This window comes from Myotis nattereri (assembly GCF_964212035.1).
Source record: "Myotis nattereri genome assembly, chromosome: 16".
NCBI lineage: Eukaryota > Metazoa > Chordata > Mammalia > Chiroptera > Vespertilionidae > Myotis > Myotis nattereri.
Window position 1 is genome coordinate 15,132,656 of NC_138091.1, and position 13,568 is coordinate 15,146,223.

The 13,568-nt window shown below is 51.2% G+C and overlaps 1 protein-coding gene across 2 annotated transcripts in view; it reads right to left on the reverse strand.

The window, feature by feature from the left end:
* Window positions 1–6,448: 6,448 nt before the first annotated feature.
* Window positions 6,449–13,568, reverse strand: part of USP43 (ubiquitin specific peptidase 43) — a gene marked incomplete at its 5' end in the record, with an annotated part of 53,860 nt that continues 46,740 nt past the window's right edge. For both annotated transcript variants that reach the window (XM_081109279.1, XM_081109278.1), the window contains one exon: window positions 6,449–8,323. In XM_081109279.1, the coding sequence (XP_080965405.1) occupies window positions 7,293–8,323 (1,031 nt within the window). In that variant the 3' untranslated portion in view covers window positions 6,449–7,292. The remainder of the gene's footprint in view (window positions 8,324–13,568) is intronic.

Genomic DNA, 13,568 nt, shown 5'->3' on the forward strand with positions numbered 1-13,568 from the left:
CACCACACACACACACACACACACACACACACACACACGGCCATCAGCCTGCCTAGGAGCTCACTCAGAAAACCACTTTCAGTTTAGTAAGGGCCACTGGCCCACATCAGCTCCCAAGAACAGGCAGGGCTTGGCAACCCCACGGGCAGCCCTGCCACGTAGACCTTCCCGCAGGGATGTGTCACCGTGAGAAACTTTTAAACCTGCAGATAATTTTTATGAGCTTATCTGAGCCCAACTGACGACAACTGTTGGGAAGCAAAATCTCAACGGAGTGAGAAAGTGCTCCGGAGAATGGCAGCTTCGCACCTTATTTTATACATTAAAATCAAAGGAGGAGGCGCAAGGGGTTACACGAAGTCCATTGGTGATAGATTAGGGAGGCGGGGAAATCTCTGGGAACGGATAAAAAGTAAAATGAATAGAGACACATACTTCTCTCCATTGGCGGGTGTAGGAGAGTTAGCAGTTAACAATTAACACGATCACAGAGCAATGCGGGGATTTGTGGTCTCTGCTCTGGGGCAGTGAGGGTGTGGAAAAGGGAAGTTACCCTGACATCCTAAAGGTATGTCATCGTAGATGCAGCAGGACAATGGACAGGTGCAGTTAAGGTACAGACTGACCTTTGTCAGGGAAGATGCCGGCCTAGGACATGACTACCCGCCATGACTTGCTTTTAGTCAGAAAGTTTTCATGTCAGACCGTCCTATGCGGTTCCTTTCGGTCTCTGCGTGTGCAGGACCCAGCAGGCAGGCCTCCCCTGAGCTTGTCGGGTGAGCACGCGGCCCCTTCTTGTCCACAGTGGAAACATTCTGTCATCTGCATTTTTCAATATGACAACCAACCGTCAGCCACATGTGGCTGCTGAGCCCTCGACATGCAGCCTGTGCAGCTACGAAAGGGGATTTTTCACTTTGTTTCATTCTAATCAACCCGAATTGCAATAGCCACAGGGGGCTGGCAGCTCCCGGCGGGCAGGCAGCTGCGAAGAGCTGTGATTCTCTGTCCTAGCAGCATCTCTGAATGAGCGAGCCCCGTCCCTAGACTTCATTGGCCGGAAGGGGGGCCCGGGCACTGCTGTTTTTATCAAGTTTCTCAGTTGATTCTAAGGGGCAACAGATGTTCAGAACTCCTGCCCGGGGCATCCACCGCCTCCCAGCCTTTGCTTACATCCTCACAGCGAAACGCATTGGGAACTGCCACCCTTGTTACTGATCGGTGTTTCTCTTCGTTTATTTTTTCTTACACAAAACGGTTAATGGTTCTTGGGATCTTGAAAAGTGTAGGGCACGCTTTTTGCATCAATATTGTAACTGCTGATTCCAACCTTTGTTGGAATTTATAGATGAAAGGGGGCTCAAATTTGCTATTTACAAAACGAACATGCATATGGTACACATAGGCACATGTATAAACCTTAATTTATTTTTAAATATATTTTTATTGATTTCAGAGAGGAAGGGAGAAGGAAAGAGAGAGCTAGAAACATCCATGAGGAGAGAGAATCATTGATTGGCTGCCTCCTGCACGTGCCCCTCTGGGGATTGAGCCCACAATCAGGACATGTGCGCTGGCCGGGAATCACACCGCCACCTTCTGGTGCATAGGTCGACACACTCAACCACTGAACCACACTGGCTGGGCTGTAAACCTTACTTAAAAAGCAAAATACCTAGGATCGCGAGATCACCAAGGAACCTGGCCCACCCAGGACAAGGCTGATGGTTGGGATGTGGCACCAGAATTCAGGAGTCGGCTAAGCAGCAGGCGGGACAGGCCGAGAGGCAGCAGATAATGGTCTATTTTTTGAGAGGTCTTGTTACTGTTGTTGAGGGAGCTGGCTGCTAGAGGGGTGCTCAGACCAGAATCATTGGAGGGCAGGTGGGAGCTTAGGGCTGGAGGGAGAACAGCAGCAATAAAACAAAACAGAAGAGCTAAAACTTGATCGGTGGCCAGAGACAGAGATGACAGCTTCAGGATGAGTAGGCCTGGAGCCGGGGCCACAGGCAACCAGTCCTGAGGATGCACTAGGCTGGGCTCCAGCCACGCTTGGCCATGACCGGACTCAGGCGGTGGGGTCCTGACCAGCTCCCTGTGGGGCTCTGCCTCTTCTCGGGTAGTTTATTGGAGTGGGGCCCAGGGGATGGTCCTTGGATCGGGTGGGGGTGGACAGGCAGGGAGGGACTGCGTCAGGGATGCATCCACACTAGCACTGAGCTGCATTCTGGGAAGGCAAGAACTTGGAGTTGGAAGACCTCAGACCCAGATTCCCTGAAAGGACAGCAAGGAAGGAGAATAAGGACCTCCCATGTCCGTGGGTCTGCTCCGCTGTTCCCCTGCGACCTGGCAGAGGGCGCCCTGCAGCGCCTTGGAGGGGGTCAGAGACCTGCAGGTGGACCCAGCTTCAGGACTGACTGTCCCACACACCAAACGCCCTGAAGTTGAATTTCCTGTCCACGAACTTCGGCATCCCTCTGACTGGATGCCCTTACTGGCTTTCAGGTGTGCCTGTGTCCACTCATGCTCTGCTGCCCACTCAGGATGGGGTATCTCACCAGCCCACTAAACGAAAGCCCACAGGGAAAGCTTCAAACGTGGGGCGGGGGCGGGGGGGTAGGGGGAGGGTGGAATTACTTTAAATTGAGGGGTCAAAGTGTCATGCAATATGAGGACTGGCCACGAGGTGTCACTGTGGCTCCAAACCTATGATCCCTCAAGATTATGTGCAGCTCATAATCACCAAAGAGTATCCCCCTCCAAGGTCCCATTTGGTCTTCACATGAACTTTGATTCCCTGGAAGGGCTGACAAACCCATTTCACAGATGAGAAAACTGAGGGAGAGCAGGCTCTGTGATGCTCTGAGGCCGCCTGAGGATGGCGCGCCCTTAGGACACAGAAGGACTGTCCCAGACCACCGAGCGACTCGGCAAAGCTTGACACAGCCCGCGCTACTCCATGTGGGTGACATAAATGTGGTTTTCTGTTTTTTTCCTCCCAATATCTACAAAACTTTTTTTAATTGAAAATAGTGAGAAGCATAAAGAAGCAGAGAAAAACACTGTCGCCCCCTGGCACGCACTGTTCACACGTGGGCACTTTTCTGAAGAGCCAGAATCTTTAAAGGTGAGAGCAGCTTCAGGGGCCACCCAGAGTCCGGCTGAGGGAAGACGGCACCATAGAGACTCCGCTGGAGACAGCCAGTCCGGGTCCAGGACTGTGTTCCCTCTCCGCCTGAGTGCCCAGGACTGCAGCAGAGGGCCCTCTCGTCCCGGCTGCTAACTGGGGTCAGCCATCGGTGGTTGGGGGGCAGGAAGGGAATGAGGCCCCAGGATTTAGTCCCCCAGCCCCCCACCTCCACCAGGCTGCTGTGACATGACTGCAATGCACCCCTGAAAGCCACCGCTCCTATCCCACAGCCGTGCCCTCGGGTCACACTCTGGAACTGCTCCTTCCCTTCGGCCTTCCGATGCCAGGGTGGCCATGGCTCCTGGCTGTTTGCCCTGGGAGCTGCAGCACCTGGTTGGTTCCCCTTGACCTTGACCTCCATTCCCAGCCCATTCGTTAAGCTCTCCTGGACACCACATGTTATGGGCTGAGTTGTATCCCCCATAAAAAGATATGTTGGAGTCTTAACCCCCAGTATCTTAGGAATGTCACCTTATTTGGACATAGGGTCATCGCAGATGTAACTAGTTAACATGAGGTCTTGCTGGCGTAGGATGGAGCCCTAATTCAATGGACCGGTGTCCTTGAGAAGAAAGCCATGTGAAGACAGACACACAGGGAGCAGCCATGCGATAACCAGGACAGAGAGATTGGACTTACGCAGCTGCAAGCCAAAAAGAGGCCGAGGACTGGAAGCCAACCACCAAAAGCCAGGAAGAGGCAAAGAGGGATTCTCCCCTACAGCTGTCCTGAGAGCAGGGCCCTGCTGACCCCTTGATCTGACTTCGGGCCTCCAGAGCTGTGAGGCAATACGTTTCTGTTGTTCTAAGCCACCCAGGCTGTGGTATTTGTTACAGCAGCCACAGGAAACTCATACACCCTATTCGAGTGGATCTCTGTTTCCAGCCTGGATCTTGACCGACATGGCCAACACCCAGAAGAATCGTGAGACTCCTTTGGGGAAAGTCAAAAACCAGAGGAAACAGCCCATCTCTCCAGCAGACACAGGCATCCTTCTAGGGACACTTCCCAAGCCCCCGGGAACAGCTGGCTCTGGACAGCATCGGAGAACTAAGCAGCTCCTCATCGAAGGGCCTTATATGCTCCAAAATTGCGAGTGGGAATCTCAGACACCAAAACAAGCCCCTCTAAGGTAGAACTGTTATCTCCAGAATATTCCAAACCAATCGGCTCAGTGATGTGTCTTACTACACGTGAGCAGACAGACCCCTTGGCTGCGAGGGCAGGGCTCATAGGAGGACAGTTTTGCTGTGGATAGAGCAGTGGTTCTCAACCTTGGCTGCACATTACAATCACCTGGGAATCTTTCTTTTAAAATCCTGATTTCTGGGCCTCATCCTCCGGAAATTCTGTTTCTTTGTTATGGGGTGGGGCCACAACATGAGTAACAAAGAAAGAATTTCCAGAGGATGAGGCCCAGAAATCAGGATTTTGAAAAGATTCCCAGGTGATTCTAATGTGCAGCCAAGGTTGAGAATCACTGGGATAGGTGGTCAGAAACGCTGGAGCCTGGTGCCCTGAGGGCGGCCCAATCAGCAGGGCTGCGTCAGCGGGCAGCTGTATTAGGAGGCTGCTGCAATAACGCAGGTGATGGCTACAGAGGGTCAGGGGGAAGGAGGCAGAGACAGAGGCAATGATGCAAGGAATGTGGAACTGGCAACGGATTGGGAGTGAGGGGGAGGGAGAAATGAGGTCAAAGATGACAGGGAGATTTCACAGCAAGCATGTCAGACTCAAAGGCTAACACGGGCCAAATAAACAAGGTTTAAGTGTATGTGGGCTGCAAGAAAACAAAAGGTTCAATTTTCATAGAAACGTAGGTTTATTTCGATGGAGACATGCTCTGTCCTCACAGCCTTCCCTACTGATGCCTCTAGAACGGTGGTTCTCAACCTTCCTAATGCCATGACCCTTTAATACAGTTCCTCATGTTGTGGGGACCCCCAACCATAAAATTATTTTTGTTGTTACTTCATAACTGTAATTCTGCTACTGTTATGAATCGTCATGTAAATATCTGATATGCAGGATGTATGTTCATTGTTACAAATTGAACATAATGAAAGCATAGTGATTAATCACAAAAACAATATGTAATTATATATGTGTTTTCCGATGGTCTTAGGCGACCCCTGTGAAAGGGTCGTTCGACCCCCAAAGGGGTTGCGACCCACAGGTTGAGAACCGCTGCTCTAGAAGGGAAAGCAGCCTCAGAGAAGGGAAGACCAAGGGTCCTCTGGCACCCTTGCTGAAGATGGGTCCACCAGGGTCTGTGAGCAATTAGGCCCAGGGCAAGCGCTCCAACTCACAGTGCATCGTGGAGAACACAGCTAACTCTGGGCCCCCCCTCGGCATACCCAGGGGTATTTAAAGTTGGGACCTTACAAGGGGAGCACATCTGAGGACACAGGAAGTGACGCTGAGCTTAGAAAGAGCATGGGTGCTAAACATGACGAATGAGTGGCATCTGAGAAAGCAGGAAGGCTCCCAGACTTCATAGCCACAGAGGACGTGGCCAGCCACGGCTCCCACCCGCCCGGAGCACAGCGGCCAGGACCGGGACGGGAACAGAACCTGGGCTTCTGAAATGCAGACACAGGTCCACGGTGCGCGTGCCCTCGGGTGAGTCAGGCGGCTGGGCTTCCTGCTTCTCCTGTTATCTCGGGTCCACCTTAGCTCGGGTCCACTTAGTTCGTGCTCAAAAGCAAGCGTCTTTCCCAGTGGGGACATAAAAGGACATCATTCTTTCTTCTTAAGAAAAAAAAACAACACAGCAAAGACATACCAGTGAGCCCGGCAGTGAGTATGAGAACTGCATTTGGGGAGTTGATGTCCGGAACCAATGGTTCCCATGAGAAAGGAAGTATTTCTAGAAAGCGTGCTGTTTAAGTGCAGACTCACCAGGAACCCCAACTGTCGGGCCACAGGCCTAGGTCACTTGGCACCTTCCAGGAGCAGCGAAAGGGCATTTGTCAGAGCGGCCGCTGAGCAGCCTGCGAAGCTCCAGGAAATGGGCAGGCTCAACTCCCAGACCGGGGCTTTCTATGGCTTATAAAGCAAGTCATGTTAGCCCGGCTGGCGTGGCTCAATGGCTGAGCGTCAGCCTATGAACCAGGAGGTCATGGTTTGACTCCTGGTCAGAGCACATGCTCAGACTGTGAGCTCCATCCCCAGCAGGGGGTGTGCAGGAGGCAGCCAATCAATGATTCTCTCTCCCCCTCTCCTTTCCTCTCTGAAATCAATAAAAACATATTTTAAAGCAAGTCATTTTAATTAAAAGCTTTTTAAAATTCCAGTGAAACTCGAGTAATGACGGTCTGATATCAACAGCAATGAGCCGAGTGGATACAGCAGGAACAAAACAATACCATTTATAAAACATGAGTAATCCAGCCATTCCCATATTTCAATGACGGGCTTTTATTAAAAGTACACACACACACCTCATACTTCAACTTTTTTAAAAAAGAACTTCCTTTTGTCCTAGTATCAAAATAGTTACCTTTTTTAAATACCTTGAAAATCTTTAATACAATTATTTTGTTATATATTAAATATTCTCCTAACACCTCAATCATCTCTCTCCTAGAATCTTGCCTGTCACTACCACTTTTCTGGCATTTCAGTGCTTTATCCCAGAGAAACATTAAAAGGAAAAGATTTTTCCTGTTAAGTCACCTATTTAAATTAAAAAAAAAAAAATTAATAGGAGCAGCCAATGGCAATATTTGATTTGATAGGGAAGATTCGTATTAACTGGGCTTCCCTACAGAGTTATGTTGAAAGGTGTGCCCACAAACAATCACTCTTTAAATAATTCCTCAGGTCCTGGACTTATTTAAACAAAACAGCACTTCTTGCCCTGAAACGGTAATGCTGACCCAACAGCACCCTCTAGTGTCCCATGAGGAGAAAAGCAGCCGACAAGACAGGAAGGTGTTTGGATGTGTTGGAAATCTAGATGTGAAGACCAAAAACATGTTATTTTTCAGGGGTCCCAAGACAAGTGGCTTCCCAGAGTCCTGCTCCCAAGCCAGGCCGCCTGCAGCTGCTCGGGGCAGGGCTGAGAGGATGCCAGCTTCCCACGACACTGGACGCGCCGTCAAAAGCTGGACTCCGGTAATGTTTTCTTTCGCCTTAAGGAGAGAGTGTGGTATTTCACCCTCTGCAAGCTGCCGAAAGGCATGTGCTCCCTGGGAACGCTCCTCTGTGCCGGGCTCGGGGCCCTCGCCCTCGGGGGCCTGCAGGCCTTGCGTGGGAGGTGCAGAGAGCTGGGCGCAGAGCGGACAGCGCCCTCCGGGCCCCTGGCCAGGCCCCCCGGCACCCGCAGGGGAGAGGACGAGACTCGAGTCTGCTCACCCACCTCTGGGCTCAGTCTGCCACTCCCCAGGGAGACTGGGGACACCCGGGGGGGCACCTCATTCTTCTTGTTCTTCTTCAAAAACACAGACCTCAGAAGGGTGAGGGTCCCCTGTGGGAGTCCGTCTGTCTCAGGGTCCCTTCCCTCTGCATCTGCCCTGGCCCTGGCGAAGGCATTTTGAGGAGCTGATCTGCCCACCGTACTTGAGGCGTCCTGGGTCCCCACATGGCCACTTTCCTTCCCGTTCGCGGTCCTCTGGCCCTCGGGCCCGGCTCGCTTCTCAGTGTGCACTGAGGGTGTGACTGTGAGCGGCAGATCCAACTGCCTGGGGAGCCCGATATCGTGGCCGGCATGTCCCTCCAGTTTCCCCGCTGTGTTCAGACCATCCGAGGCTCCAGGGACGGCACCATGGCTGAGGGGGCCCTCGGGGCAGGACACGCCGGCTGGTCCTCTCTCGCTGGCTCGCTGCTCACGACCTTCACCCTTAGCAGGGGGGGTGGCACTTGACCTCGGCCCCACCGACTTCTCGTCCCCGCCAGCAGCGCCCGTCAGCAGCGGCACGATGGACTGGCTCGTAGACCGAGGCCTCCGTCTGGACTCCAAGTACTCCACCAACTCGACCGACGCCACCACCCGTTTCTCTCTGTGTCCAAAAGACCACCGGAGGGGCATGGTCCTGAAGGCCCCCTGCTTGGCTCGAGAGGCAGTGGGCACCTTCATGCTGATGCTTCGGCCTCTCTCTCCCCGGACCACGGGCCTGGACTGCAGGCCTCCTGAAAGAGACGCCAAGAGCATTAGTGCCCACAGACCCCTCCAGCTCAACAGGAGTCACTGCAACGCCAGCCCCTGAACCGGCAGTGACTGGGCACCTTCGACGCTGCAGGCGCTGTGCTGGGCATGGACACAGCCATGGGTGGGCCACTGCGGCTCCTGCCCGCGGGGCATCACGCTCTCACCCCTATTCCACCGAATCCATTTGCGCACTGAAGCCACAGGGCGAACCAGTGCCCAAGAAGGTAGCCAGCGACAGGCCAGGCAGTGCAGACTCCTGGTAAAGACCAGTCCCTGAGGCGTCGAGCCCTCCGATTCAACATCACTTCCATTCATCTTTAAGTATTTCCTGAAACAGCATACTCTGCACAAGTTCTGCTTATTGGACCTGCTTTCCCAGGCCAAACGAGGGCCAGTCCCTGCGTGCCGAGCATGGCATAGAGTGCCAGCCCAAGCCCCCGCTCTCAGCCTTCGCAGGTGCTGTTCACTTGCTGAAGGAGTCGGGGCAACGCTAGCTAGAGGCCCATCTTCACCAATGACAACAGCCCCCCAAAGGGAAGCGGAGCCACCCCAGTGTGCGCGGTGGGCAGGGGCGGGCAGGGCCCTCTCCTCGGCATCCTGTGCCCACCGGCAACAGGACCAGCCCTTTCCTGGCCAGTGCTTTCCACCTTCCGAGGGTTTCCACTCACTTCCGCACTCAATCAATATTTCCCAAGAGCCTGCTGCGGGCAAAGGACAGTGTTCAGGGCTGGGGACACCGCTGTCGAAAAAAAATACAAAGCACTTGTCCCTTATGGGGTTGGACAGGAAATAAAACTTTATGATCTCATGGGATGTCAGGACAAGAGCTATGAGGAAGAATGCGGGGGAAATACAGGGCGGTGAGTGACGCGTGAGGAATGATGAGACCTCAGGGCAGAGAGGGAAGAAGCCGTGTGGAGATCTGGAGAGAGCAGGCTCCAGGCAGAGGCAGCTGCTAGTGCAAAGGCCCGGGGCACAGGTAAGCTGGGAGGGCCAGGGAGGCAGGAAAGAGACCACTGTGGTTGGGATCGAGGGAGAAAAGGGGGCTTCCTCTTCTGAGCCCCGATCTGTACTTGGAGACTAGTCTGCTGTAGCTGCAGAGTGCAGCCTCCAGCAAGCTGGCCCTCGGGCATTTAGAAGATAAGGGGAAGCTGCACAGGTGAGCTGAGCCTTCTCCGCCTCTGAGACGGAGCCTCCAGGACGAGGCTGGCGAGGAGAAAGGCTAACTTGGGAGCTGAGGCCACTGCCCTCCCCCCACTCTAATAACCAGTGCTCAAGAGAAGGGGGAGGGGGGCTCCTTTGGGAGAAACAGAAAAATAACAGCACACACGAGGGGTCCAGCAATCAGAGGGTCAGAACATGCGACCATCAGAAGAACCCCTTGAAATGGAGCCACCAGAGGAAACAGACAACGTAAAGTTGTTAAGGAGACTCAGGTATAAAACAAGAGACTGAAAATATAACCCCCAGGTTTTTCAAGTCAGTGAATGAAGACATCCAAGGTCCCTGTTGGAACTCAAACTGGTGGCCTGACATGATCGTGGCATTTGTGAAAAGTCCGTAATTGTGAAAGCAATGTCTCATACCACCGAGCAAAATGACAGAGACAGAAATCTCAGGGAAAAGCTAGGAGACTCAGAGGACAGATCCAGGAGACACAACAGGCAAGTAACAGGAATTTGAAAAGCAGGTGAGACCATTAAACAACAAAAAAGATCATTTCCCCGAAAGAAAGCCTGCATCTGTAGAAGGAAAGGCCTTCCCGAGTTCTAGGTGGGATTGATGGACAACACACACCCCTAGGCACGCTCTGGTAGAACTTCTCAACTCCAAGGTCAAAGACAGAATCTTAAAAGCTTCCAGCCAGAAAGAACAAGTGACTCTCACGGGGAAAAAAAATAAATAAATGGGCTTCTCACCTGCAGCCCTGAGGCCTGGCAGGCCGTGGGAAAACTCCCGCAGATGCCTGGGAGAAAAGGACTGCAAGCCAAGAGTCCTCCAAGCAGCCAAGCGCCACTCACTCCCAAGTGAAAGGAAAGATCTGTGGCCGTGCAGAGTCAGAGGACACATGGCGCACACCCCAGAAGAGCTCTGACCAATCACTCCCGGGTCAGAATGAGACCTCAGGCAGCGGGGGTGGAACCATCCGAGGTGCTCAGTGGACCCCGTGGTCAGTGCACCGCCCACCCACCCACGTGGGGCTCCGATGGGGTGAGACTGTGTCACATAACCTTAAGTCAGTGTGTTTGGGATGGAAAGGTACTGCAAGCGGAGTTCTAATTGCAGTCTGAAGAATATCCCACCATCTCAGCAAATCTGAGAGTCGGGGGTTGAGGCGGGGGGCGCCTAACGCAGACCAGAGGGAACGCGTGAAAGCATCGGAAGGCCTGGTTTGGAGGGCTGACTTGGAAGCGTCGTGTAGGCCTCACATGTCTGGGGGGAGGAGAGAAAGCGGGGGACCGGGGCGGGGGGGTGGGCAACAGAAGGACTCTCAGGGAGTTGTTGGCCTTTCATAGCCACATAATTACAGGAAAAGCCATTTGATTGTAAGTATTGGAAACATAAAGCAGCCATTAGCAAGATGGAAAAGAACAGAACTTCCAAAGGAACGAGGGGAGAAAAAGGGAATAAATAACAACATAATCAAATCGGTAAAAAATAAATAAATAAATAAATAAATAAATAAAATAAGAAAAAAGAAACAAGTAATGGAAAAAGTTTTAAATAAAATGAAGTCAAGTTGTGCAGTTATTATACTAAATATAAACAGACTGAACTCTCCCCATTATAAGGTAGGCTCTGTATTTTTGACAGTAAAAGAAAGCAACAGAATGTGTATTGAACTGATTAAAATTGACACTAATGGAAAAGAGAAGGGTGAACCGATGCCAGGCAAATGCAAACCAAAAGGAAGGATGCCGGGGTATCATTATATCATTATTCATCTTGAACAGGTGGAATTTAAGATGAAAGGCATTAAGCAGGATAAAGAGCAACATTATAATGAGAAAAGACACAATTTCTAAAGAAGACCTCACAGTCATCAGCTCACAGACCCTCCCACCAAAGCAGCTAAACATAAGCTTATATTTAAAACGAAAGTTGTTCAAGTTCTTGGGGTACCCGATTAAAGCTATAGCTCTACAAGAAGGGGTGCATATACCCCCTTCCCAGCCAGGCAGTCCTACCAAGGTTAATTTAAAGACATAGGTGAATCGAAGACAACCATCGGCACATCTAATTTAACAGTAATGACATAAAGCTCACATCCCTCTAATAGGTGAGGTGTACACTATTTCATACGTGCACCGGACACTTAACACAATAATACTCAGGTACTTACTTGCCCACAAAAAGGGAATGTTTGAGAAGCACATTCTTGGATCACAATCCACAAAATTAGAAATAAAGATTAAAAAGGTGACCAAAAAAAATCTTAAATATTTGAGACTCCCAGATAACCTTTAGATCAAAGAGAAATCAGAACTGAAATAACATACTATCTGGAAATCACTGAAAGAGAGAAAAACAAAACTTCTGAGCCCAATGAAAGCCATAAAAGAAATGTACCAACGGGCCACCTACCCTACTGAAAACCCAAGTACGCTTGAGCCCCCGGCCCCCACACGCCCAGGGACCCCAGCAATATTGTCTAAGGGTCATGTTTTTGTAAAAGTTGCAAAAGCAAGCTGTGTTTCTATCCTTTCCTGGACAGCCTCTCCGACACCCATCCCCAGTGACGTCAGTACAGCACCACAAGGTCGAATCCATTCATTTTCGTTTAAAAATGCCTCGTTATCACAATGTCCCATAACCAGAGCCGCTGGGAGGATGACGTTCCCCGGCTATCGGTGTTTCTCTGGCATTTGGACTGCTGGCATCTGGGAGGGACCGTTCTGTACAGAACAGCATCATCCCTGCCTTTGACAGTAAAGGTCGTCTCCCAGCCCTGGCCAATGTGGCTCAGTTGGTTGGAATATCATCCCGTTCACCTAAAGGTCAAGGGCTTGATTCCAGGCAGGGCCCTTACCCAAGTTTTGGGTTTGATCTCATGTTGGGGTGCATATAAGAGGCAGCCGATCAATGTTTCTCTCTCTCTCCCTCTCCCTTCCTCTCTCTCTGGAATCAATGAAAAGACAGCTTCGGTGAGGATCTCTGGCATAGCCCTGGGGAGAAGAGGTAGTACCACCCAGTACTGAACACCTATGGCTAGATTCTTACCTGCCCAGATTTAGTGCCACCTCAGAGCTTCTCAAACAGTGGCCCTCCAGCCTGGTGATCACTTACCCAGCCTCACCTTAGCCTCTCAACCATATGTGACACCGTTGGCCACAATTTCCTCTTCTGCATCAGTGGTTCATTTGCACCCAGGTTTCTTCCTATCTCCCTGGCTCCTCCCTGTTCTTTGCTGGCCTCTCGCCCTGCCCACCCTCCTATGGAGAACTCCAGGGCTCGATGAAGGTCTCCATTCCTTCCTATCTGTGCCTTCCCCAGGGGAGCTCAGTCAGTCCCGGGGTTTCAAGTCCATCCCTGTGCTGATGGCTCAAACATTTATCTCCTTAAACCAGTGGTTCTCAACCTTCCTAATGCTGCGACCCTTTAATACAGTTCCTCATGTTGTGGTGACCCCCAACCATAAAATTATTTTCGTTGCTACTTCAAAACTGTAATTTTGCTACTGTTATGAATTGTAATGTAAATATCTGATATGCAGGATCCTTTTCATTGTTACAAATTGAACATAATTAAAGCATAGTGATTAATCACAAAAACAATATGTAATTATATATGTGTTTTCTGATGGTCTTAGGCGACCCCTGTGAAAGGGTCGTTTGACCCCCAAAGGGGTCGCGACCCACAGGTTGAGAACCGCTGCCTTAAACCATCTTGACTTGGAGGTCTTATGGGACTCTCAAAGTTATCAAGTCACAAGTTTCTAGATTTCTCTCCAAAACTGACTGTTTCCCACCCAATTCTTTCCCATCTCATTAACTGCACTACTAACCTGACCACCTAGTCACGTCGATGCTAGCCAAGCAGGGTCCTCCTGGATCACTCACTCTCTCATATCAGCAAGCCCATCAGCTCCATCTTCAAGTATATCCAGGATCTGATGTCTCCTACCTAACACGCTCATCCAAGCCACCACTCTCGACAATCACATAAGACTCCCAATCGACCTTCTGTCTTCCACTCTCACCTCTCTATGATGTATTCTCCACACGG